At 40.5% G+C, this 19,378-nt stretch overlaps 1 protein-coding gene across 1 annotated transcript; it reads right to left on the reverse strand.

The window, feature by feature from the left end:
• Nucleotides 1-8,562: 8,562 nt before the first annotated feature.
• Nucleotides 8,563-17,821, reverse strand: LOC135477702 (dnaJ homolog subfamily C member 1-like). The gene is made up of 10 exons (XM_064757894.1): nucleotides 17,498-17,821; nucleotides 16,777-16,878; nucleotides 16,401-16,447; nucleotides 15,692-15,863; nucleotides 14,712-14,997; nucleotides 13,983-14,119; nucleotides 13,304-13,423; nucleotides 11,509-11,572; nucleotides 10,469-10,842; nucleotides 8,563-9,482 (listed from the first exon to the last, which is right to left on the reverse strand). Exons 1-10 carry the CDS (start codon nucleotides 17,651-17,653, stop codon nucleotides 9,411-9,413), a joined length of 1,530 nt encoding a protein of 509 aa, XP_064613964.1. The 5' UTR covers nucleotides 17,654-17,821; the 3' UTR covers nucleotides 8,563-9,410.
• Nucleotides 17,822-19,378: the final 1,557 nt, after the last annotated feature.

The raw sequence follows: 19,378 nt of genomic DNA on the forward strand, positions 1-19,378 counted from the left end.
TGAGTTCATATAAACCATGCGGGTGTCAGCCTCGTAGGATACAATACATGAATATATGGAGTTTTAAAGTTAAAGCTGTTCCGCCTAAAGTAATTTGGGCCCACAAAGTGTAGACCATTGACAATGTTCTGTGGGTTTTCTGTACTATTTTTTTGGATGGATCTGTTTTAGAAACCTGGACAAGTCGTGACTTAGGTTCGTGTTCCGGTGACCGAGATCTCAGCCCACTGTCATGATAAAACCAGGTGGAATTTTCTCACCAATGATAAAGGATAAATTCGAGACATGAGGACTGAATTTATCTTGACAGCCTTTGCCTCTCTGTCTTTTTTGACTGCATTTCTACTACCTGGTCTAAATTCCATTTATAGACAAGTATCTCCCGATAATGCTAAGGGCTACATGAAGCTACTTTTGGTGAAGGATTTCGTGAATTATATTCCAACGATCTGCCATGACATCTTGTATGCCCATCTATAAATGTCATAAAGTGGTATACGAGGATATTTCATCTACATATATTTATTTTTTGGTTGACCTTTGACGCAAAATCTTACACCTATATGACGTCTGTCAGGGTAATTTTTGATTGACCAAAAATGATAATATGGCGACACTTTATACTTTCTCAGTATGTGCGAGTTTGCTGGCTTTTAACTGCGATATCTTCTTTAAGCGACATCACAAAGGTAAAAAGTTTCAGGTATGCCTTCAAAACCTATCTTGGATACTTTATCGATACATGTATATACAGTTAGACTGTTTTTCCCTGTCCGAACCGGCAGCATTTGTATTTCGCTTATACAACAGCGCGGGGCATTTTGCTTGGATACGACCAAACACAGTCCGACACAAAACCCACATTTTGACATATTCAAGATGGGACAGTGTTCTCGTGTCAGCTGATATAAATGTTTAAGTGCAAAAAGAGCACAGAGGGCGATTTATTTCAATACCGTTCTTGCTGCACCCTGTTACAATTAACCCTGGTGAAATAGGGAGTAAATATCTCGTTCGCTGACAGTGATCTTGAGTTAAACTTTGCCTTTCGAAACCTCCTCCTCGTGTGGGATCAACGCGCGAACAGCCATTCGAATACGCCCATGATGTTCGTGGATCCACTATTAATTTATTTATTTAAATCAATATATAAATTTCAAGCCAACAGGAGCTTGACTTGAACTCACAGCGACCGCATTGTTCGGAGGGTCCTGGATCTTTGCGCCGTGCTGGTGTGCTAATCCCCTCGGCCACGAAGGACCCCGACCCACTATTAATATAGGAGTACTGGTACACATGGTTCTCGCGCTGCGTGTCAAAATCTATGCGTCTAATGCGGGAAAATTCGTCATTCAGCACTTTAGAGCGAGATTCGCATGTTATCAATTTGAGGAAAATTCATGTTGAAAAGCGGAATTGCACTATACATGAAAGATATCATCAGGAACATGCCACACTCCAGTGAAACTCCGCCCATCGATCTATAAAGAGATACCTTTTCCCGTGTTATGGCGACTCTGGCCCAAGCTGGACTGACTTATCCTCCTGTCATACCTAAGTACTACATAACCGATTTGCCTGTACTCTCTCTTCGTAAAGGTAGAAATCAATCCAATAATACAAAATTAATTAAAAATAATTAATTAGTTAATATTCAGTGCTTTCCTAGCCGTTTTGAAGTTGATCAGAATCGACTGTTAAAAAGTACGCATATGTTCAAACAGATTAATGCATTGAAATTGTATTGGTCACATATTTTAAACCCAGGCTCGGGAAAAGGGATCATATCGTTGTTGAAAACTGGTATCTGATATACGTTAATTTGCAAAATCGGACTATGTAGCTCTGCATACAAACGGAGAAAAAACATCTATTCCAAATGAAGGCCTCGAAACTCTGCATCAAACGGTATAAGTCGCTTATATGTCAAAATTACCTGCCAGTAAAACTCAATGCAGAATTTGCTCTGTTCCACATTGAGCTTGTGGTATAATGCTGGTCAGGTCTGGAATTCTCTTTTGCGACTTTGTGGATACTCTCTCCATAGCTCACAACTTATAGGTTATATAAAAGTACTTATATATACTTTTACTGGTCAAAAAAGCGTTCAGAACCCGTCCCTGGACGTCGAATATCTCGTTTGTTTCTAGGCGACCCCTGCACCCTCGCCTGTATATTTGACTGGGGTGGACGTTCTGCTTGTCTGTATACATGTACGACTCCACCGCCATCTTGCACCAGTTCCAGTTTAACTACATATTTTCCAACTAAAACAGTGCTTTTTCCGACTGTGTGTTGTATGGGAAGCAAGTGCATGAAGTTGATGAGCGAGCCGATCATTAAATATGTGCCAAAGGGTGCCGAACTTAATCACAACCTTGAGGAATGATATCTTTAGTTTTTCCTCTTAAAACACGCTATATAGGATCCAAGAACTTCAGGGGCCTTTTGATGGCTCTTGAACCCTCATCTCATTGGATAGCTAGGTTCTTCACGCAAAACAAAATGGTGGAAGATGGTATTGATACGCCTATACAGTGTTACCAATTTATACCTATCCCTTAATAATAGATACACTCTGTAACAGGCTGCACAGTGTAAGGTACAGCCATTGTTTATCAAATGCTGACCCGACTCTCTGATGTTCATGGTAAAAAGCAGCTTATTCAATGAACTGCCGTCATATCCTCCATCAATAATGCAAACCACACTTTACAACTCTCTGAAATCACCAGCAAATCAGGAACGCTGCAACTGACATTAAAGGGGAAGAAAACTTTTTAAAAATGACACTATAGGCTGAAAAGAGCACGTTTTTTTCTATCTGGTGGTGCCTGCTGCATAATATTGCGATTTTTCCTCGCCATACACGTAAAGCCTGAAAACGGCAAAGCTGGCATAGATCGCCGAGTCCATCGCGTCCTCCGTCTTTAACAGCCTGTAATTTATGCTGGGGAAGGGTGGGGGGGGGGGGGGGGGGGGTGTTGCTTCTCAGCCATTGAGAGTCGTTAAAATTGCCGGCTTGTTCGTGAAAACTCGGAACCTACGTCTAACATTCCGGTTTTCTGATCGTCAAGCGGAAAACAAACTGTACAGTTCGCTACCTTCTGGAAAATGTACGAACTGCACTTCGGCAGTTTCCGACGGCAATTCTCCTCTTAAAGCTTCGTTTACTGGCGAGCGGTAAAGTAGCGGCAGCGGTAGCGGTAGCGGTAGCGGCAGCGGTCAGCGAATTTTTTTCTTATGTACAATTTTCCTATGCAGTGTTCACTGGCGAGCGGCGGCGACAAACCGGCGGAGAAGCCGTTTTTTTCGCCGTTTTCCGCTCGCCGCTGGAATGGTCCAAGGGGCATTTAAATCCGCTCGCCGCTAGCCGGTGCAATCGCCGCGGAGGGGATTTCCCAATTTCACTTTCGGTTTCGATCAAGGAAACACGTGCAGAAGAGAACAAATTGCAATAAACACATGCTAAGTTGACTTTTAAATGTAAGATTAACAGCAGAAATGCCTCCGAAGCCAAATGATAGTGATATTGAGAAGCTGATAGAGCTTGTAAAGGTGCACCCTGCCATATACGACTGTACAAGGGCGGACCACATAGACTCGCTGAAGATTGACAACATCTGGCGCAGTATAGGCAAGCAAATGGCAAAGCCTGGCATGTCACGTAAGCTGGCATCGATTTGAAGAGGTCCTATTTCATTCCACTCATATTTTCTCCTGAAATATAGGCCTATAGGCTATACGTAGTGAATGATATGACGCAGGATTGGGTTGTTCCCATTGGAACGGTCATTATACATTTTATTTCAGATTAATCAGACACACTAGAAGCAAAATTAATAGTACAAAGAAATAATGATTTGTGGATTTCCACAGGAGCTGATTGGAAAAAGAAATGGAAGAATATTGTCGACGCCAACAGGAAATATACAAAGAAAATAAAGGAGAAGAAAAGCGGTGAGGCTGCAAAGCCGGTCAGAGCCTATAAATTTGCAGGGATTCTATCGTTCTTGGAAAATTACAGGAATGAAGATAGGTGAGTTTTACGGGTCTCAATTATCAAACTGCAACATACGTTTATCAAAGCCAAATATGTCAGAGGGTAATTCAATGGTATTTTGAATTTTTTAGCACCGAGTCGAACGTGATGCCGTTGTCAGACGAAGAAAACGACACTGAGTCTTGGAAGGACTCGATGGAAAGGTTTGTTTGTTAATTACTAATTCAAATATCCTCTTTCAACATGTCTTTCTTTCCATGGTACGGATCCATCTTGAAGAAAAAAGTCTTTGTATCGCTCGCGCACCTCCATAGCATCATTTCGCGCTCTACCTCCAATGCCGGCTAAAGGGCAAATTCCCTCTGCATGCGAAAGATCAGGTGCCTCATTGACCAACGCCTTTATGTGAGCTGCCGTTGACAGAGCCTGCAGCATGTTATGAAGAACAGTAGCAGCTTTTCACTATGTCCGTCACATGTGTACGATTCACTGCTATTTTTGTGTGAAACACCCGCCATCGGGCAGCTAATATACCGAAGGCGTTTTCAACAATTCTCCTGGCTCTGCTTAGTCGGTAATTGAAAATACGCTTATATAGCGATAGTTGCCTACCAGGATACGGCCTCATCAGATTCGTCATCAATGGAAACGCCTCATCTCCAACGGCGACAAATGGTACAGGACCGCCGCGCATATAGTTAGGTAATACGTGGTCAGCAGGGAAGTTGAACGATTTCTGGATGAATCGGTTCCCGAAAAAGCTTCTTGAAAATACACCTCCATCGCTGTTGCGACCGAAGGCTCCGATATCGACTGCTATGAATTTCAAATTCGCATCTACTAGCGCCAGAAGTACAACCGAACAGGTACCCTTGTAGTTGAAATACAGAGAACCCGAATTATCTGGCTTCCTCATAACTACATGTTTCCTATCTATGGCGCCTAAACACTGTGGGAACTGCCATTTAATCCAAAACTGTTCTGCGATCGCTTTCCATTCTTCTGGGGAGTTTGGTGTTTTCATGTATAGAACCGACAATTTGTTCCAAATAGCAGCGCATACTTCCGGGACGATTTGGGCCACTGTACTCACTCCAATTCGGAAGGCAAACGCGAGTGACCGATATGATTCACCAGTTGCCAGATACCTGTGAAAACATAGAATATTTTTCATTATTATTTATAATAAATAACGTGACGTTGCAGCAGGCGCCAGCTGTACGTTCCACACGACGTCACAGTCTGGGAGGCTTGTGGTTAATGTTTTGTGTCATTAAATTAGGCCTAACTGGTTTTATAAGTTGTTAAAAGGAATTTGATACCGAAATTTCTTATAAATAATAAATAGAATATTACACAGTAGAATGCCACAGATATCGTTCTCGTGGAAGCTTTGATGATAACTCACTCGATGCTGCGCGTCTAGTGGGTTATCGTCGTCAGCTTTGATGATAACCCATTCGACGCTGCGCGTCTCGTGGGTTATCGTCGTCAGCTTTCACTCGAACAAGATCTGTGGTATCCACCCTTCACTGTGTAATATCCTCTATTTATTACTGCATTGAAGTCTTTGGTTTGAGTTGATATTTAGTACCAATGTCACGCGCAGCGCTTGCAAGCGTCGACGATTCGCAACATTTTCATGATTTCAGACGAATATTTATATTTGTTCAGGGCGATCCACCGATACAAATTTCGACAAAACGAATCAGTCGCTAATCTGTCAGTCGTACCTCACAGCAAAGGCTCAGAATGAAAAACTTTTACTGAAAACAGTATTTATCTGATCAGCTGAAGATCAGCCGTACCTAGCTATAGGATAGGTACTAGACTCCGACTTATCAGTTATGATTTGTACGACTTTGATCTGCTGTTGCAGGTCGACCTTGTCAGGTGATGACGAATTCAACAATATGGACATGGACAACGAGTCTGTCATTTCCATGTCATCTTCCCGGTCTGAACAACGACGAGAGAATGACCTAAAGGAGAAGAACCAGCCATTGGCCGGGGTCTCATCCATGTCCTCCAGCCGTTCTTCACGACGAGAGAATTACCCATCTGATGAGTCACAGCCATTGGCGAGGGACTCAGCTGACCATTCGCAATCATTATCAACTGAAAAGGTTTCCGAAGAAACCTCGAGAAAGAAGAAGAAAGCGGTTCATCGTGGACGTCACAGTTTAACACCAGATAACGATAACTCATTGGAAAATGCCTTGACTAGTTTTATTTCTGCAGCCACACAATCGCGCCAACAGGTTAAGGACATAGCAGCAGACAGCGCAGAGGATCTGTTATTTTCGAATTACGCCATACGTTTAAAACAATTACCAACGACTCTTCAACATTACGTCAAGCTTCAGATCTCGCAAATCTTTTTCAACGCCGAAAATCCGGACAGTAGCATTCCTATTACACCTCTACCGCTGCGACCTCAACCCACGGTGCCCTATCTGTCCTCAAGCCAAAGCCATGTGATCCAGAATTCTGTGTGGCCTGCACCTCAAACCAGCCTCCAGCCCTGTACTTCGAGACAAAATTCTATGTACCGCTCCGACGACCCGTTGCCGGACATGTCAATGCCTCCACCAAGCCAGAATTCAGGAACACTTCGCAGGACCTGGGGACAGCCGCGCCGATGGATATTATACGTTCTGCCTTCCGAATTGCATATGTTGACAATGATAATTGAGAATTGATATTGACAAGATATTCATAATTATCAACCTTTTTTAACAATGATAAGAAGATCGGAAAAGTCGATCCATGATAATGTTTAGCTGATCAGATGATTATTTTCAGTGTGAGCCTACTGAGTTTGTCTGAATACGAGAAGTTTATGTTCTATAGCCAAAATGTTCTATGAACCTTTGATCAATCTGTATTTTCTTGTTGATATCCTTTCACTATGATACCCAGGAGTTTGGTATGCACTTTGAACTCAACTTAATTTCAACACTCGCCGGATATGGGAGTGTGTTTTGTTTTTCCTGTTGTCCTTTCAACGTCAAAATTAAGTATTGTGTCAAACATTAAGTTCTGGACTGGCTGGTTTGTATTAGCACATGACAATAAAAAACGAGAAATTCTCACCTAATAGTTAGACTCAGTCGTTCTCTCGCTTGTATGACATCGGTGCGGGAATGATGCGTCTTTGATATTCCTTCTTCAACTAGATGGAACACTTGGGCAAACTGCTCCCTTGACATCCTGTGAAACTCAAAGAACTTTTCTTCGAACTGCCCAAGTTCTTTAACCAGTGTATGGAAAACCCCGTGTGTGTTGCGACTCTGTAATATGGGGTGGACGTTCCATCGTCGAAATCTTCTCCTCCTTTTTCGTTTCAGCAGCAGTATACCTAATCTGATGATAATTATATCTTGATCACGATCAGCGAGAGTTGGCTGTACGGGGACCATGATGGAAATGAAAACCGCTCGTACCGCGTTTCAATAAACACTCACCCCTGCGGAAAAAAAAAACGCTGCCGCTACCGAAGCCGCCGCTGCGGCCGCGGACGCTGCCGAAACCGCTAAATCTACCGCTCGCCAGTAAACGAAGCTTAACACAGAAGACCTAAGGACTAGTTCTTAGGCAAAATGGAGTCGCCCAGAGCGGATTTTGGTGCTAACTTTATTTATAATTTATCAACTTGAGGTACATATTAGAATTTTTTTATAGTATGCACCTGCGAGGAAATGCATACTCTTTGCAATGGTATTTGATTGATATTTAAATTTTCTTCTCCTTTAAATGTAGTTCAAGTATCAGAAACATTCTTGAGTACGGCGTAAAACACCAATCAAATAAATAAATAAATAAATCAATCAAGTACCAGTATCAAATTCTTAAAAACGGTTACACCGATGATTTTGAAAAATAATCAAGCAGCATATGACCAGTCGAATTTTTGGAATTATTTTAAAATAGCCCAAATGGTTCTCTTTCATAAAATATCATTCTTCTTCACGTGCTACCGTCCAAAAATAGGTAATTAAATTCATAAAATTTATACACGTATCTTTTACAATCTCCAAAATCACATTAACACCATAAATTGCCGAATTACGAGTCTGATATTTTATGAAATACATTTGAGCCGGTAAAGTTGGTAAACAGAGAAAATTGTACTTGACCAGCGGATATGGATTTTTTGCCAAAAATCTCTGGAATAGACGCTTAAACCCCAAGTCCCATTATCTATTATTTACTTTGTTCTGTTATAAAATGCTCCAAGCAGCATCGGCCGATACGGCTGCTATGACAAGTCACCAGTATTACAGTAAAAATTACCTTTCTTCAGCAACAGTGAGACATTTGTTTATAAATGAAAACGTTATGAGTATGGACTCACACATGTAATGTCTACTTTCAGCCAAATTCTACGGGGCAATTATTGTAAACATATGATGACTGCCTGAGACAATGTTGCTATGAAACTATTTCAAAGATAAGCACACAGGCGTGCAATATCAAAATGACAGCATTTCTGACCAGGGCTATTTCATTTGAATTATAGAAGAATAAGTTATTTCGGCCACTGACTTAGTGGCATTAGTAATTAGTAAATACCGTAAAAAATACACACATGTATATATGTTCGATGCCACAGAGCAATATCAGGCTGAATTGATCTCTAGTTACTGTGTCACCATGCTGTTGACGTTAAATTTAATTCGAGCACTACCTTTTATCTGCTTTAGATCGAGTGTAAAAGGATACCAACTCAGGTGTTCACAAATGCTATGGTATACGGCCTTGATAGTTTCAACAGGCGAATGGAACTGTATTTTATATCGCGTTTTTTTTGTGAAACTGGTAAAGTATCACTCAAAAGAACAACAGTCAATTCCGCTTATACCCCAGCTGCCAATGCCTGAGAAATGTTTGCGCACTGGACGTAAAACCCTCTAGATGATGTCAGAAAGGAGACATTCAAGTTAGATCCTTGAGCATCCCATTTTGGCAAGAGACACAATTGTAGCGCTTGTGTCAGGAGTTATCTCATTTGGGTGCAAATTTTTTAAGTAATACAAAAATATTCAGATAATTTTTGGCAGCTGAGTGATACAATGTCGTGATATACTGGCCACCTTCTTTAGTCTCCATTATTTTCATGTACATATGACATCAGCTGTGAGCAGTAAGTGTTTCAGACCAGTTTCTGGCAGTATCACTTCTGTCTCAGACTAGTTTCTGGCAGCATCATTTCCCGTCAGACCAGTTTTGGCAGTATCACATGAGTTGGAAGTCAGTTTCTGGCAGCAACAAAGCCACGGACTAGTTGTTAGCTTTATGACTACAGTCTCAGGACAGTTTCCTGCAGCATCGTCTTCTTGTCAGACCACTTTTTGGCAGTATCACTGCAATCCCAGACCACTTTCAGACAGCACTGTTGCCATGACTACTGTTTTGACGCTGTTTTCCTTTTCCGTACAAGCTCTGCTAGATACTTAAAACGAGATACACAATCCTCCTGTTGGAAAATGAAAGAGGCAAAGCCGTTAAGACACATTTCACTGGTATCTTGTACTGTATTCTTTCTTAACCGAAAGCTGTAGTAAATTTGGTCATCGTGAACAAAAAATCAAATTCTTACCACCACTTCTGTGGACCACTGCTTACATTCAATGCATGTAAAATTTGCTTGATACCAAATACACGTGCATGTTATATCAAAATAAAGTTCTTCAAAATTTATCTTCAAAATTAAACATCAATTCCGTGATTTCTGCACTAGATATATAATGGGTATTACTTCAGTGTATATATGTTTGAATCCACTTTTTAGCCAAGATGGAAAATTTTCTAACCAGGTTTATTTTTCATATATTTAACAATATGATACAAAGCAGTAAGAACTGGATTTGAACTGACACCGCTAGCCAAGGCGTACACTACCCATATGAAATTTTTATGCATCATGTTAAGTGATGCTGTTTAATATATACTGGGGCTAAGTTTTGTTACAGTGTTGCAATCTTAGCTATAAGCTGGTCACAGTATAACAGTATACCAACAATGAACAACATATATACAATTGCTATATTGCACACTGGTGGTCTGTGTTTATATACTATGAATAACAACAATTTTATTTTATGTATTATGGAGTAAACCGACGCTAAAAGTCCAAAAATAAAAATAAAACTGAAAAGTCAGCCTTACATTTTGTCCAAGCTTGAGAATATTATGAATTTCCTGTTTCTCAGGGCAATCTGATCATGTAAATAGGAATTTTCAGGAAAAATCGCTTGGACGGTTCAAATTTTCCAAAACTTAAATGATTTTCAAATCCATTTTTAATTTAATACCCTACTTCGACATTGAAAAATAATTTATATTACATGGCTTTGCAACACAAGGCCAAAGAAAACACAATGTTACTCCTGATTTATTTACATATTTATTTGATTGATATTTAGGGTTTTTACATATTCACTTTAATAACACTACTGTTACCTTTGTTTTTCCCGGGATATGATCAGCTATTCTCTCCCAGCGCTGATCTGTGCCTTTAGGATATTGCTTCAACGCCCACTCTAATATCATTTGTTGATTCTGAGTCCAAGAATCTGGTTGGTTCTCCTCGCTTGAAGTCTTGTTACCATGGGAACTGGACTGACTACAGTTGGAAACATTTTGTTGGCCACTTTTAACTATTACAACTTTTGCTGAATTTTTCAATGCTGTCCCTGAGTTTTTTTCCCGCACCTCTGGTTCAGCACCGTTGTCGTTGTCAGTGAATTCCACCTCTGTATTTGTGGAAATGATGTCATCACTAATGCTCCGCCCACCTTTAAACTTGACAGGTTTGTCTGAGATGCCAGTTAACCCTGGGGAAAATCAGACACATCTTGTCAATGTACATTTTTATTTACTTATCTATTTGATCACTGTTTTAACGCCATAAAATTTTCACTTAAATGACAGCTGTCAATTTTACGGTGGAGGAAACTGGAGTGCCTGGAGTAAACCACTGACCTTTGGCCAGTAATTGATGAACTTTACATAGGTGATGTATAGATACACAGAATGATGTACAAAGCCCCAGGAATTTCCTAGATACTGTGTCATTATGATAACACATACTTAGGAACTTTCTTATTTTTGTTTTTTCTTCTTTCTTTTTTCAGGTGGGGAGAGAGCAGGGAAGGTCACACCTTTTACAAAAAGAAAAAAAAAAAAAAAAAACTTCTTCATTAAGCCCAGTGTGACATTATGTGTATTTATTAAAATTTATCTTTATTTATTATGATGGGCTTTATAAATGTAGATGTAGAAATATCACTTGGACGAACTCAATGAGTATAAAATGTTTGCCAAAAAAAAAAGGACCAATAAAAATTGAATTTCACATTTTTTTACTTTGTGATTCATAGCCTAAGATTTCTTTCTTAAACATCAGACTGTAGTTTGAATATGAGAGAATGAATGGTTCTTTACACAGAACAGATAGAGGAAGCCATGTACGATGATAAAATAACAACTGTTAGACTTACCTTGAGCTTGGGGGCTCACTGTTAATAAGTAGGATCCTTTTAGGGACTTTGATTTTGATATGACCTGCAGTGAGAGAGAAGCCGAGAAGTAGAATGAATGAACATTCCTCACAGAAGATATTAACACAAAAGATTAGATGAAAATGACAGTTTTACAGTCAAGAATTTGAACTGCAAGATGGGCTAACTGGATTATTTTGCAAGTGGTGTGGCACTTCTTTTTTCTGAATATTCACTTGGGGCCTCTGTGGCTCAGTTGGTTAGCACACTAGCGCAGCATAATGACCCAGTAGCCTCTCACCAATGCGATCGCTCTGAGTTCAAGTAAAGCTCATGCTGGCTTCCTCTCCGTCTGTACGTTGGAAGGTCTGCCAGCAACCTACAGATAACTGTGGGTTTCCCCTCTGCTCTGCTCGGTTCCTCCCACCATAATGCTAGCCGCCGTCGTACAAGTGAAATATTCTTGAGTACGGCGTAAAACACCAATCAAATAAATAAATAAATAATATTCACCTAGCTAAAGGTAAAATTTTTGTTAGTATTCTTCAAGTACATGTACGGTAAATGATCTAAAGTTTCACCCATGACTAACCTGCTCATTTAACCTGATTGTGACAGTTGTATTGATCTTAGTACAATGTTTTGAGGTTTGTTTGGAAGCTAGGGTGCTGTACTACTTGGAAAATGCAACATTTGGCACCAAAAGTGATATTTTATGACCTTAACTTATTTGCCTCTAACAATGCCCTTTTTTGCAGAGGATTTTAGGTCATTTAGAGCAATCTAATTGTGGCAATAAGATCTATTTCACTACTGAAAACTGTATTAATAGTGGGCAACACTTTTTGTGACGTTAAGAGTACCTGACCACTGGATATGGTGAACAAAGCTCACCACAGAATTCAAACTGAACATTTGAGAGTATTTAACTATCTTCCAAAAAATAAACAGAAAAAAGAGATTCCATATTTTTACAGATAGCTTTCAGCTGTCCATTTGATGAGCCTTAATTCATTTTTCAGCATTCAATTTACTAACAAAGCCAGCAGCCAGCTGACAGCAGCCAGCAGACAGCAGACAGCAGCCAGCTGACGGCAGCCAGCAGCCAGCACACAGCAGCCAGCTGACAGCACACAGTAGCCAGCAGCCAGCAGACAGCAGCCAGCTGACAGCAGCCAGCTGACAGCTGACAGCAGCCAGCAGACAGCAGCCAGCTGACAGCAGCCAGCTGACAGCTGACAGCAGCCAGCAGACAGCAGCCAGCTGACAGCAGACAGCAGACAGCAGCCAGCAGACAGCAGCCAGCAGCCAGCCGACAGCAGCCAGCAGCCAGCCGACAGCAGCCAGCAGCCAGCAGACAACAGACAGCAGCCAGCAGCCAGCAGACAGCAGCCAGCAGCCAGCAGCCAGCTGACAGTAGCCAGCAGCCAATAGGAGACTCGAGGACGACCTACACAAAAGGTCCAAATCACAAAGGTAAAATACAGTTTTGTTCTGGTACATTGCAGTGCTTGTGTACTATATATTAAAATGTATGTTATGAGCACACACACACTGATAACTGTGACATACTAAAGACAAGAGCAAAAGAATTGATAACTTTGGGCTGTATTATTACAGGCATGAAGGAGTTTTATGACTTCCCCATACAACTGCAGTACAAACTACTATTTAAAGTCTGTACCTGCTTGATGTACTTGACCATAACGTTATCACCAGAAACCCTAACACAGTAAAATACATATACATGTGGCTCGTGACAAACCATTACCAAAAGTGGAAAAACATTGATTACCTCGCTCGGGGTCCTGCCAACCATCTCAGCCACCTTCTCCCATCGCTGACTCGTGCCCCCAGGGAATTTGGCCACAGCTTTTGCTAACAATCCCAATTCCTCATCAGTCCATTCCCCAGTCTGCACAAACAACATGCATGTGTCACTGATTTCAATGTCATACTCAACAATTTTACACTCAAAGCTGAGGTGTGTTGCGATCAATACATACATGTAACTTTATGATTAAGTGTCATCAACACGTACCTTTATGATTAAGTGTCATCAACACGTAACTTTATGATTAAATGTCATCAGCACATACCTTTATGATTACGTGTCATCAACACGTACCTTTATGATTAAATGTCATCAGCACGTACCTTTATGATTAAGTGTCATCAACACGTACCTTTATGATTAAGTGTCATCAGCACGTACCTTTATGATTAAGTGTCATCAACACATACCTTTATGATTAAGTGTCATCAGCACGTACCTTTGATTAAGTGTCATCAACACGTACCTTTATGATTAAGTGTCATCAGCACGTACCTTTATGATTAAATGTCATCAACACGTACCTTTATGATTAAGTGTCATCAACACGTACCTTTACAATTAAGTGTCCCCAGCACGTACCTTTATGATTAAGTGTCATTAGCGTGTACCTTTATGATTAAGTGTCCTCAGCACGTACCTTTATGATTTGCTTTTCATCTTCCTGTTTCGTGTCGTCCAGTGGTGAATACGACACAACGTTTGACTGCTCGTATAGTTCTGGGGAATATTCTGGGAGCTCCACTTTTTTCCTCCTCTTTGGTTTCTTGACAACCTCTGCAGTGAAACAGAGGATATAAAGGCATGCTGAGTTTGTAGTCTTGTGTTTGTGTTACATGTGCCTAAAGGTAAATACAGATGTCGTAGAGGAAAATCAATATCACACCTCAAAAACAGAAATTTCTAAACAATTTGCAGTCATTAGAGATGGATGTTAAAGCTCCAACACAATTATCCCAAACTTTTGATATCCACTATAAAACAGATAAACGGGACTCATGTCTTGTCACTCTTTACCAATATGAAAACAACTAGATAACTGAAGAGATAACTTGACAATAGAAATCATTCAACTGCACCTACACAACGCACTAACCTATGACCATATCTGGCCACAGAAAAACGCTAACTGCCCACACACCCACTGCATCATTTGCTGTAAGATAATCTCACATGGCTATATATGCCCATAGATTCTCAATAACATTTACCCAAAGATAAAACCCACCAACTCATTAATCCTTGATCAAATCTGTCTAAGGACAAACTCCATCCACTATTCCATGACTCATTTCTACTCCACTACAGACAGACCCACTTACTAACCTTTCTTCTTGACCACATACACACTTATTGTATCCCTGCCCACCTGTTATCTCCTCAGCCTCCTCTTCCTCTTTCTCCAGGGCTCTCTCTTTCTGTCTGGCGCGGAGCTCCACCACATAATCCCTGCATGCACCGTAGTATGAGGGCAGAGAGACAATCACATGGATGACTAATCGGACACACTGGAATGGCAGGATGTCCTTGAACTGCGGGCGTGGCAGCTGCTGAAGCTCCTCTTTTAACAATTCGTCCATCTCCTCTTCCACCTCAGCTTTGTTTTTCTTCGCTTTCTTTTCCTTCTTCTTCCGCACAGATGTAAACAGCTCCTCCTGGAAAAATCAATCAACTGACTATTTGGTTCACTGATATAGCTGGATAAATTATAATGTATTTACAGCATGCACTACATGATGTATTCTTTAAGAAGTTAAACTAATATGGCAACCTGAAGATGCTTTGTGGGTTTCACACAAGCTCAGCCAGATTTCTTCCCACCATAATGCTGGCTGTCCTTGTAAAAGTACTGTTATCCTGGGGTTAATGGATTCAGCAGATCTGATTTTGTTTGGTGCTGTTTGGTTTGATGTCACTTTTAATAATAGTTCTGTCATAGAGCATTCAAAAATGTTATGCATCTCCTTGGCCACCTGTCACAAAGCTGACATTTATATCTGCACTGCTGCCTCACTGAAATGACATACCTAAGACACCAGACAGGACACCCAACTTAGTCAGAGTATACCAACACAACAAGAGGTCATAATGTTTGATATTTCAAGGTCTTCAGAATGATGACAATGTTTAGAAGCATTGTAATATAACACTGAAGTATGTATATAACAACAACCTGCTTGGTATCATTTATGTGTCTGAAATTCTGAATATTTGCATGACTCAAAGTCACCTTTATGATGACCTGAGCTCAATTTAAGGTGTGAAAACGATTTCTACTGATTGAACATGTTCGCTTCCTCCTAGTGCAACCTTGTTCCAGATTTGTCCCTTCTTCGTCACCACACCTACCATTGTGAACTTCTTCTCTAAGTAGATGGACCAGACAACCAGGTAATGTCCAGTGCTGAGGATGATAAACAAGAGCAGGGCCAGCTCAAGTAGCCCCATCTTCCGGACTCTCCGATAATAATACACTGGCATCCTCCAATCAGGAAGGCCATTCTGTAGGACCAGGTCATATCTGCAAACATGACAGTTAGAATCAATGCTATTGATTTCATTACCCAGGCTTACATTATGGCTAGAAACATTAAACCTGAAACCAATGGGAGACTCAAGGACGAGCTACACAGAAGGTCCAAATGACAGTAGAACACATTGTTTTCTTCTGTGACCTTGCAGTCCGTGTGCACTTTATATATGTTTTATCAGTACACCGATAGTTGTGACCTAATTCAGGAAAGAACAAGTGAGTTCCCTGCTTTGGACCATAGTGAGAAGGTCTGTCAGCAACCTGTGGATGGTCGTGGGTTTCCCCCCGTCTTTGCCCGGTTTCCTCCCACCATAATGCTGGCCGCCGCGGTCGTATAAGTGAAATATTCTTGAGTATGGCGTAAAACACAAATCAAATAAATAAATGAATAAAATATACATATATAACTTCCACCTAAAGAGAATGCTCTTCATTCTGTATATGTAAAAGTGACATAATCAGTCCAAGATTAATTCTACTTTACAGTACAGTACCTGATACTACAAAGTGCATGTATAAACTCACTGTTTCCTTCTGTTCTCATCCTTGAGGACTTCATACACAGCCACCATCTGAAAGTTTTTAAAATTCATAACATTTTATCAGAATTAAAATACCACTAGACTTCCACTAAAATAAACAATGCTTATACTTTAACAATAAAGGTAATTAATTATGTTTCCTGCATCAAATAAAACACATGGGTTGAATCTAGCTGTGGCTAGTTCTGTTTGAAACCTGGCATATGGCAGTGGTTTACTTCAGTTCCTTCACCTATAACCTTGACTGAAAAGTAGTGTCATGTTAAAAATGCAATAAAATAAAATAAATGTAATATTAATCACATCTTCAATACATGCTGGTGTTTGAAAATTGACAATTACGTAATATGTTGCCTCACCTGTCTGAATTTTTCTCCTGCGTCCTCAGCTTTGTTTTTATCTGGGTGTAACTGTAGTGATAGACGCTTATACGCCTTCCGGATCTCAGATGATTTTGCAGCCTAAAAAAGTAAGATTTTTTTTATGATTTATGAGCATACTACCAAAAAAAAAACAAAAAAAAAAAGACACACTGGTTTTATCTTACATTCAAAAAATGTTAGGAAGAAAGAGTGTTGGTACTTTTGTAAATTTCTTTGTAAACACATTTTGTACTTAATCTTATCATAGGTCTAGAACTGAGGACCCTGAATAACAATGACATGAATCAGGACATGCTACATGTACATGTACCTACCTTACACCACATTTACTAATTCACAGTTGAGTCTTTGCCATTCCAGCTCTAAGCCATTGATTTATTTATTTATCTATTTATTTGATTGGTGTTTTATGCCGTACTCGAGAAATCGGACAGAGCCCTGGGGAAAACCCATGACCAACCACAGGTTGCTGGAAGACCTTCCTATGTACGGCCAAAGAGTAAGTCAGCATGTGCTTGTCTTGAACTCACAGCAACGGCATTGGTGAGAGGCCCCCCTACGATCAATGATTCCCTACAGCCTAAAATGGTGAGTGTTGTCAGGAACATGTACCTAGTCAAGGCAGTGATTTCACTTTTCACTCCATTAGACTAAATTTCGATTTCGGTTTTGATCTACTGTCTGGTCGAAACTTTACCTGATCGACACCAAACAGTTCGTAAAAATTCTGGTTTATTTCCTCTACCAAGTCGAACAATTCCAGTTCTTCGTTGTCCCACGCTGAGCAGACTACTAATAACATTAGAAACAGAAGGGTGGTCGACAAGCGAAACGTCATGATGTCTCTGGCCATATGTAGTCACGGAAACTTTGCAGAGATACTAAAGCACTGATGTTACTGTTCTCAAACCAATTCTCATGTAATGTCACTTGCTTTAATTTCACATCCACGGCATTGATCTTCAGTTTTTCACATCTATTCATCAGTTAATCAAAACACAAACCACGTTTGTTTTATCATTTCCTTCCTGCCACAACATCAACATCTGAAGCCGAAATATCTACCTCCACAAGCTAAAGAAGTGATTTCTACAGGGAGAGAACTCTAATGGTCACATTTACTGTTGAAGCCGATGAAAGCACATTGAGTAAAACAAGAACAGCGACGACAAGTGTGATGGCTCACAAACTGATGGTCACACGTAACCGGTGAAGTCCGGCCTCTTGTTCTGAGAGGGTGTGCGCTTCAAACCATACAGGCCTAAGCTGCATATTGACAAGATTGTCATTAGTTGTCTATTGTGTTCATATATTCTCAGTTGGTGTATGTATATGCTGTTGTTGTTGCACCTTTAACTTGGTCATATTCAGTTTGGATTGAATCAGCACGGACAAATGAACTTGAATTTGAATTACGTTTATTTATTTAGTTGACTGGTGTTTTACGCCGTACAGGTACTCAAGATTATTTCACTCATACGACGACGGCCAGCATTATGGCGGGAGGAAACCAGGCAAAACCCGTGTGAAACACTCGACCATTCGCAGGTTGTTGAAGACCTTCCCACGTACGACTGACGTGGAAGCCAGAATAGATTTCGAATTATGAAGGACAGACAAACATGACAACATATGTAGGGGGCTAGCAGCTGAGCACGTCCTGTAAAACACATGCTGTTATCCATCATACAATCTCCATATCGTAAGTGACGAACAACGTACGCTAGGCCAACGGCCTGCGCACGTTCCATTTTCCCGCTCCAAAACTAGGACCATTGTCTTGTCATTGTCTTAAACCCATGGTACCAGTAAGTACCTTTTTATGTTTTGTCGCGAAAGACGACAAAACATCTTGGGGGCGGGTTACTCCCTTAAGTTTTAATCACTAACCCTACAGAAAAACCGATCCAAGTGTCACAGGAATAAATTGAGCCAACTTCGACTTTCTCTCATTGAGAAAAACTGTTTATTCCCCGTGATCATATTTCACATCGTAATTGCGGTGCCCTCTGCCGTCATGTGCAAAGACTCTGAAAGATTCTTTGTTCGTGATATTGTTCTCGTAGGCCTATGTTAATTCTAAAGGTGTATTTTTTAAAAAAATCATTATCAAGTATTGCCCGTTTTGACAATTTTGTGCTCAAGTTCATAACGATAAACTACTTATCAAGTTTGAAAGCCAGTCCGATTCGTGCATACATAACCTTTGAATATTTCATGGGTCTTTGGTTTTCGTGGAACAACTGCCCCAAATATTGTATAATTTTTACAGAATTTTGTGCGCAGATTCATTTTGTGTCCCCTCGCATCAAGTAGGAAAACCATCTTGCTCCATGCATTTTAGGTCTTACATTCAGCATGGCAAATAATTTCTCTGAATTTGATTGGGGTATTCGTTTTCAAACTCAGTGTCAAAGTGTGCCTCGCAAATGGTAAATACTCCTGTCGGTCTCGAATTGAGTCATACATAAGACTTTAACATCGGTATTCTTTGCAGTACATCGCCTGGCGCTCAGTATAAGAGGCATATGCCAAGTAAGCATTTGTCGACCAGGTGTCGGTATATAGGTTGGGTGTC

Source organism: Liolophura sinensis, chromosome 11 (genome assembly GCF_032854445.1).
Source record: "Liolophura sinensis isolate JHLJ2023 chromosome 11, CUHK_Ljap_v2, whole genome shotgun sequence".
NCBI lineage: Eukaryota > Metazoa > Mollusca > Polyplacophora > Chitonida > Chitonidae > Liolophura > Liolophura sinensis.

Bases quoted from the DNA above. Each gene is read 5' to 3' on its own strand.
- LOC135477702 (XM_064757894.1), bottom strand. From the start codon at position 17,653: ATGGCCAGAGACATCATGACGTTTCGCTTGTCGACCACCCTTCTGTTT. The intron at 16,448-16,776 runs GTGAGGCAACAT...AAAAACTTTCAG, and splicing joins CAGGAGAAAAATTCAGACAG to ATGGTGGCTGTGTATGAAGT. The intron at 9,483-10,468 runs GTAACAGTAGTG...ATTTTCCAACAG, and splicing joins ATATCCCGGGAAAAACAAAG to GAGGATTGTGTATCTCGTTT.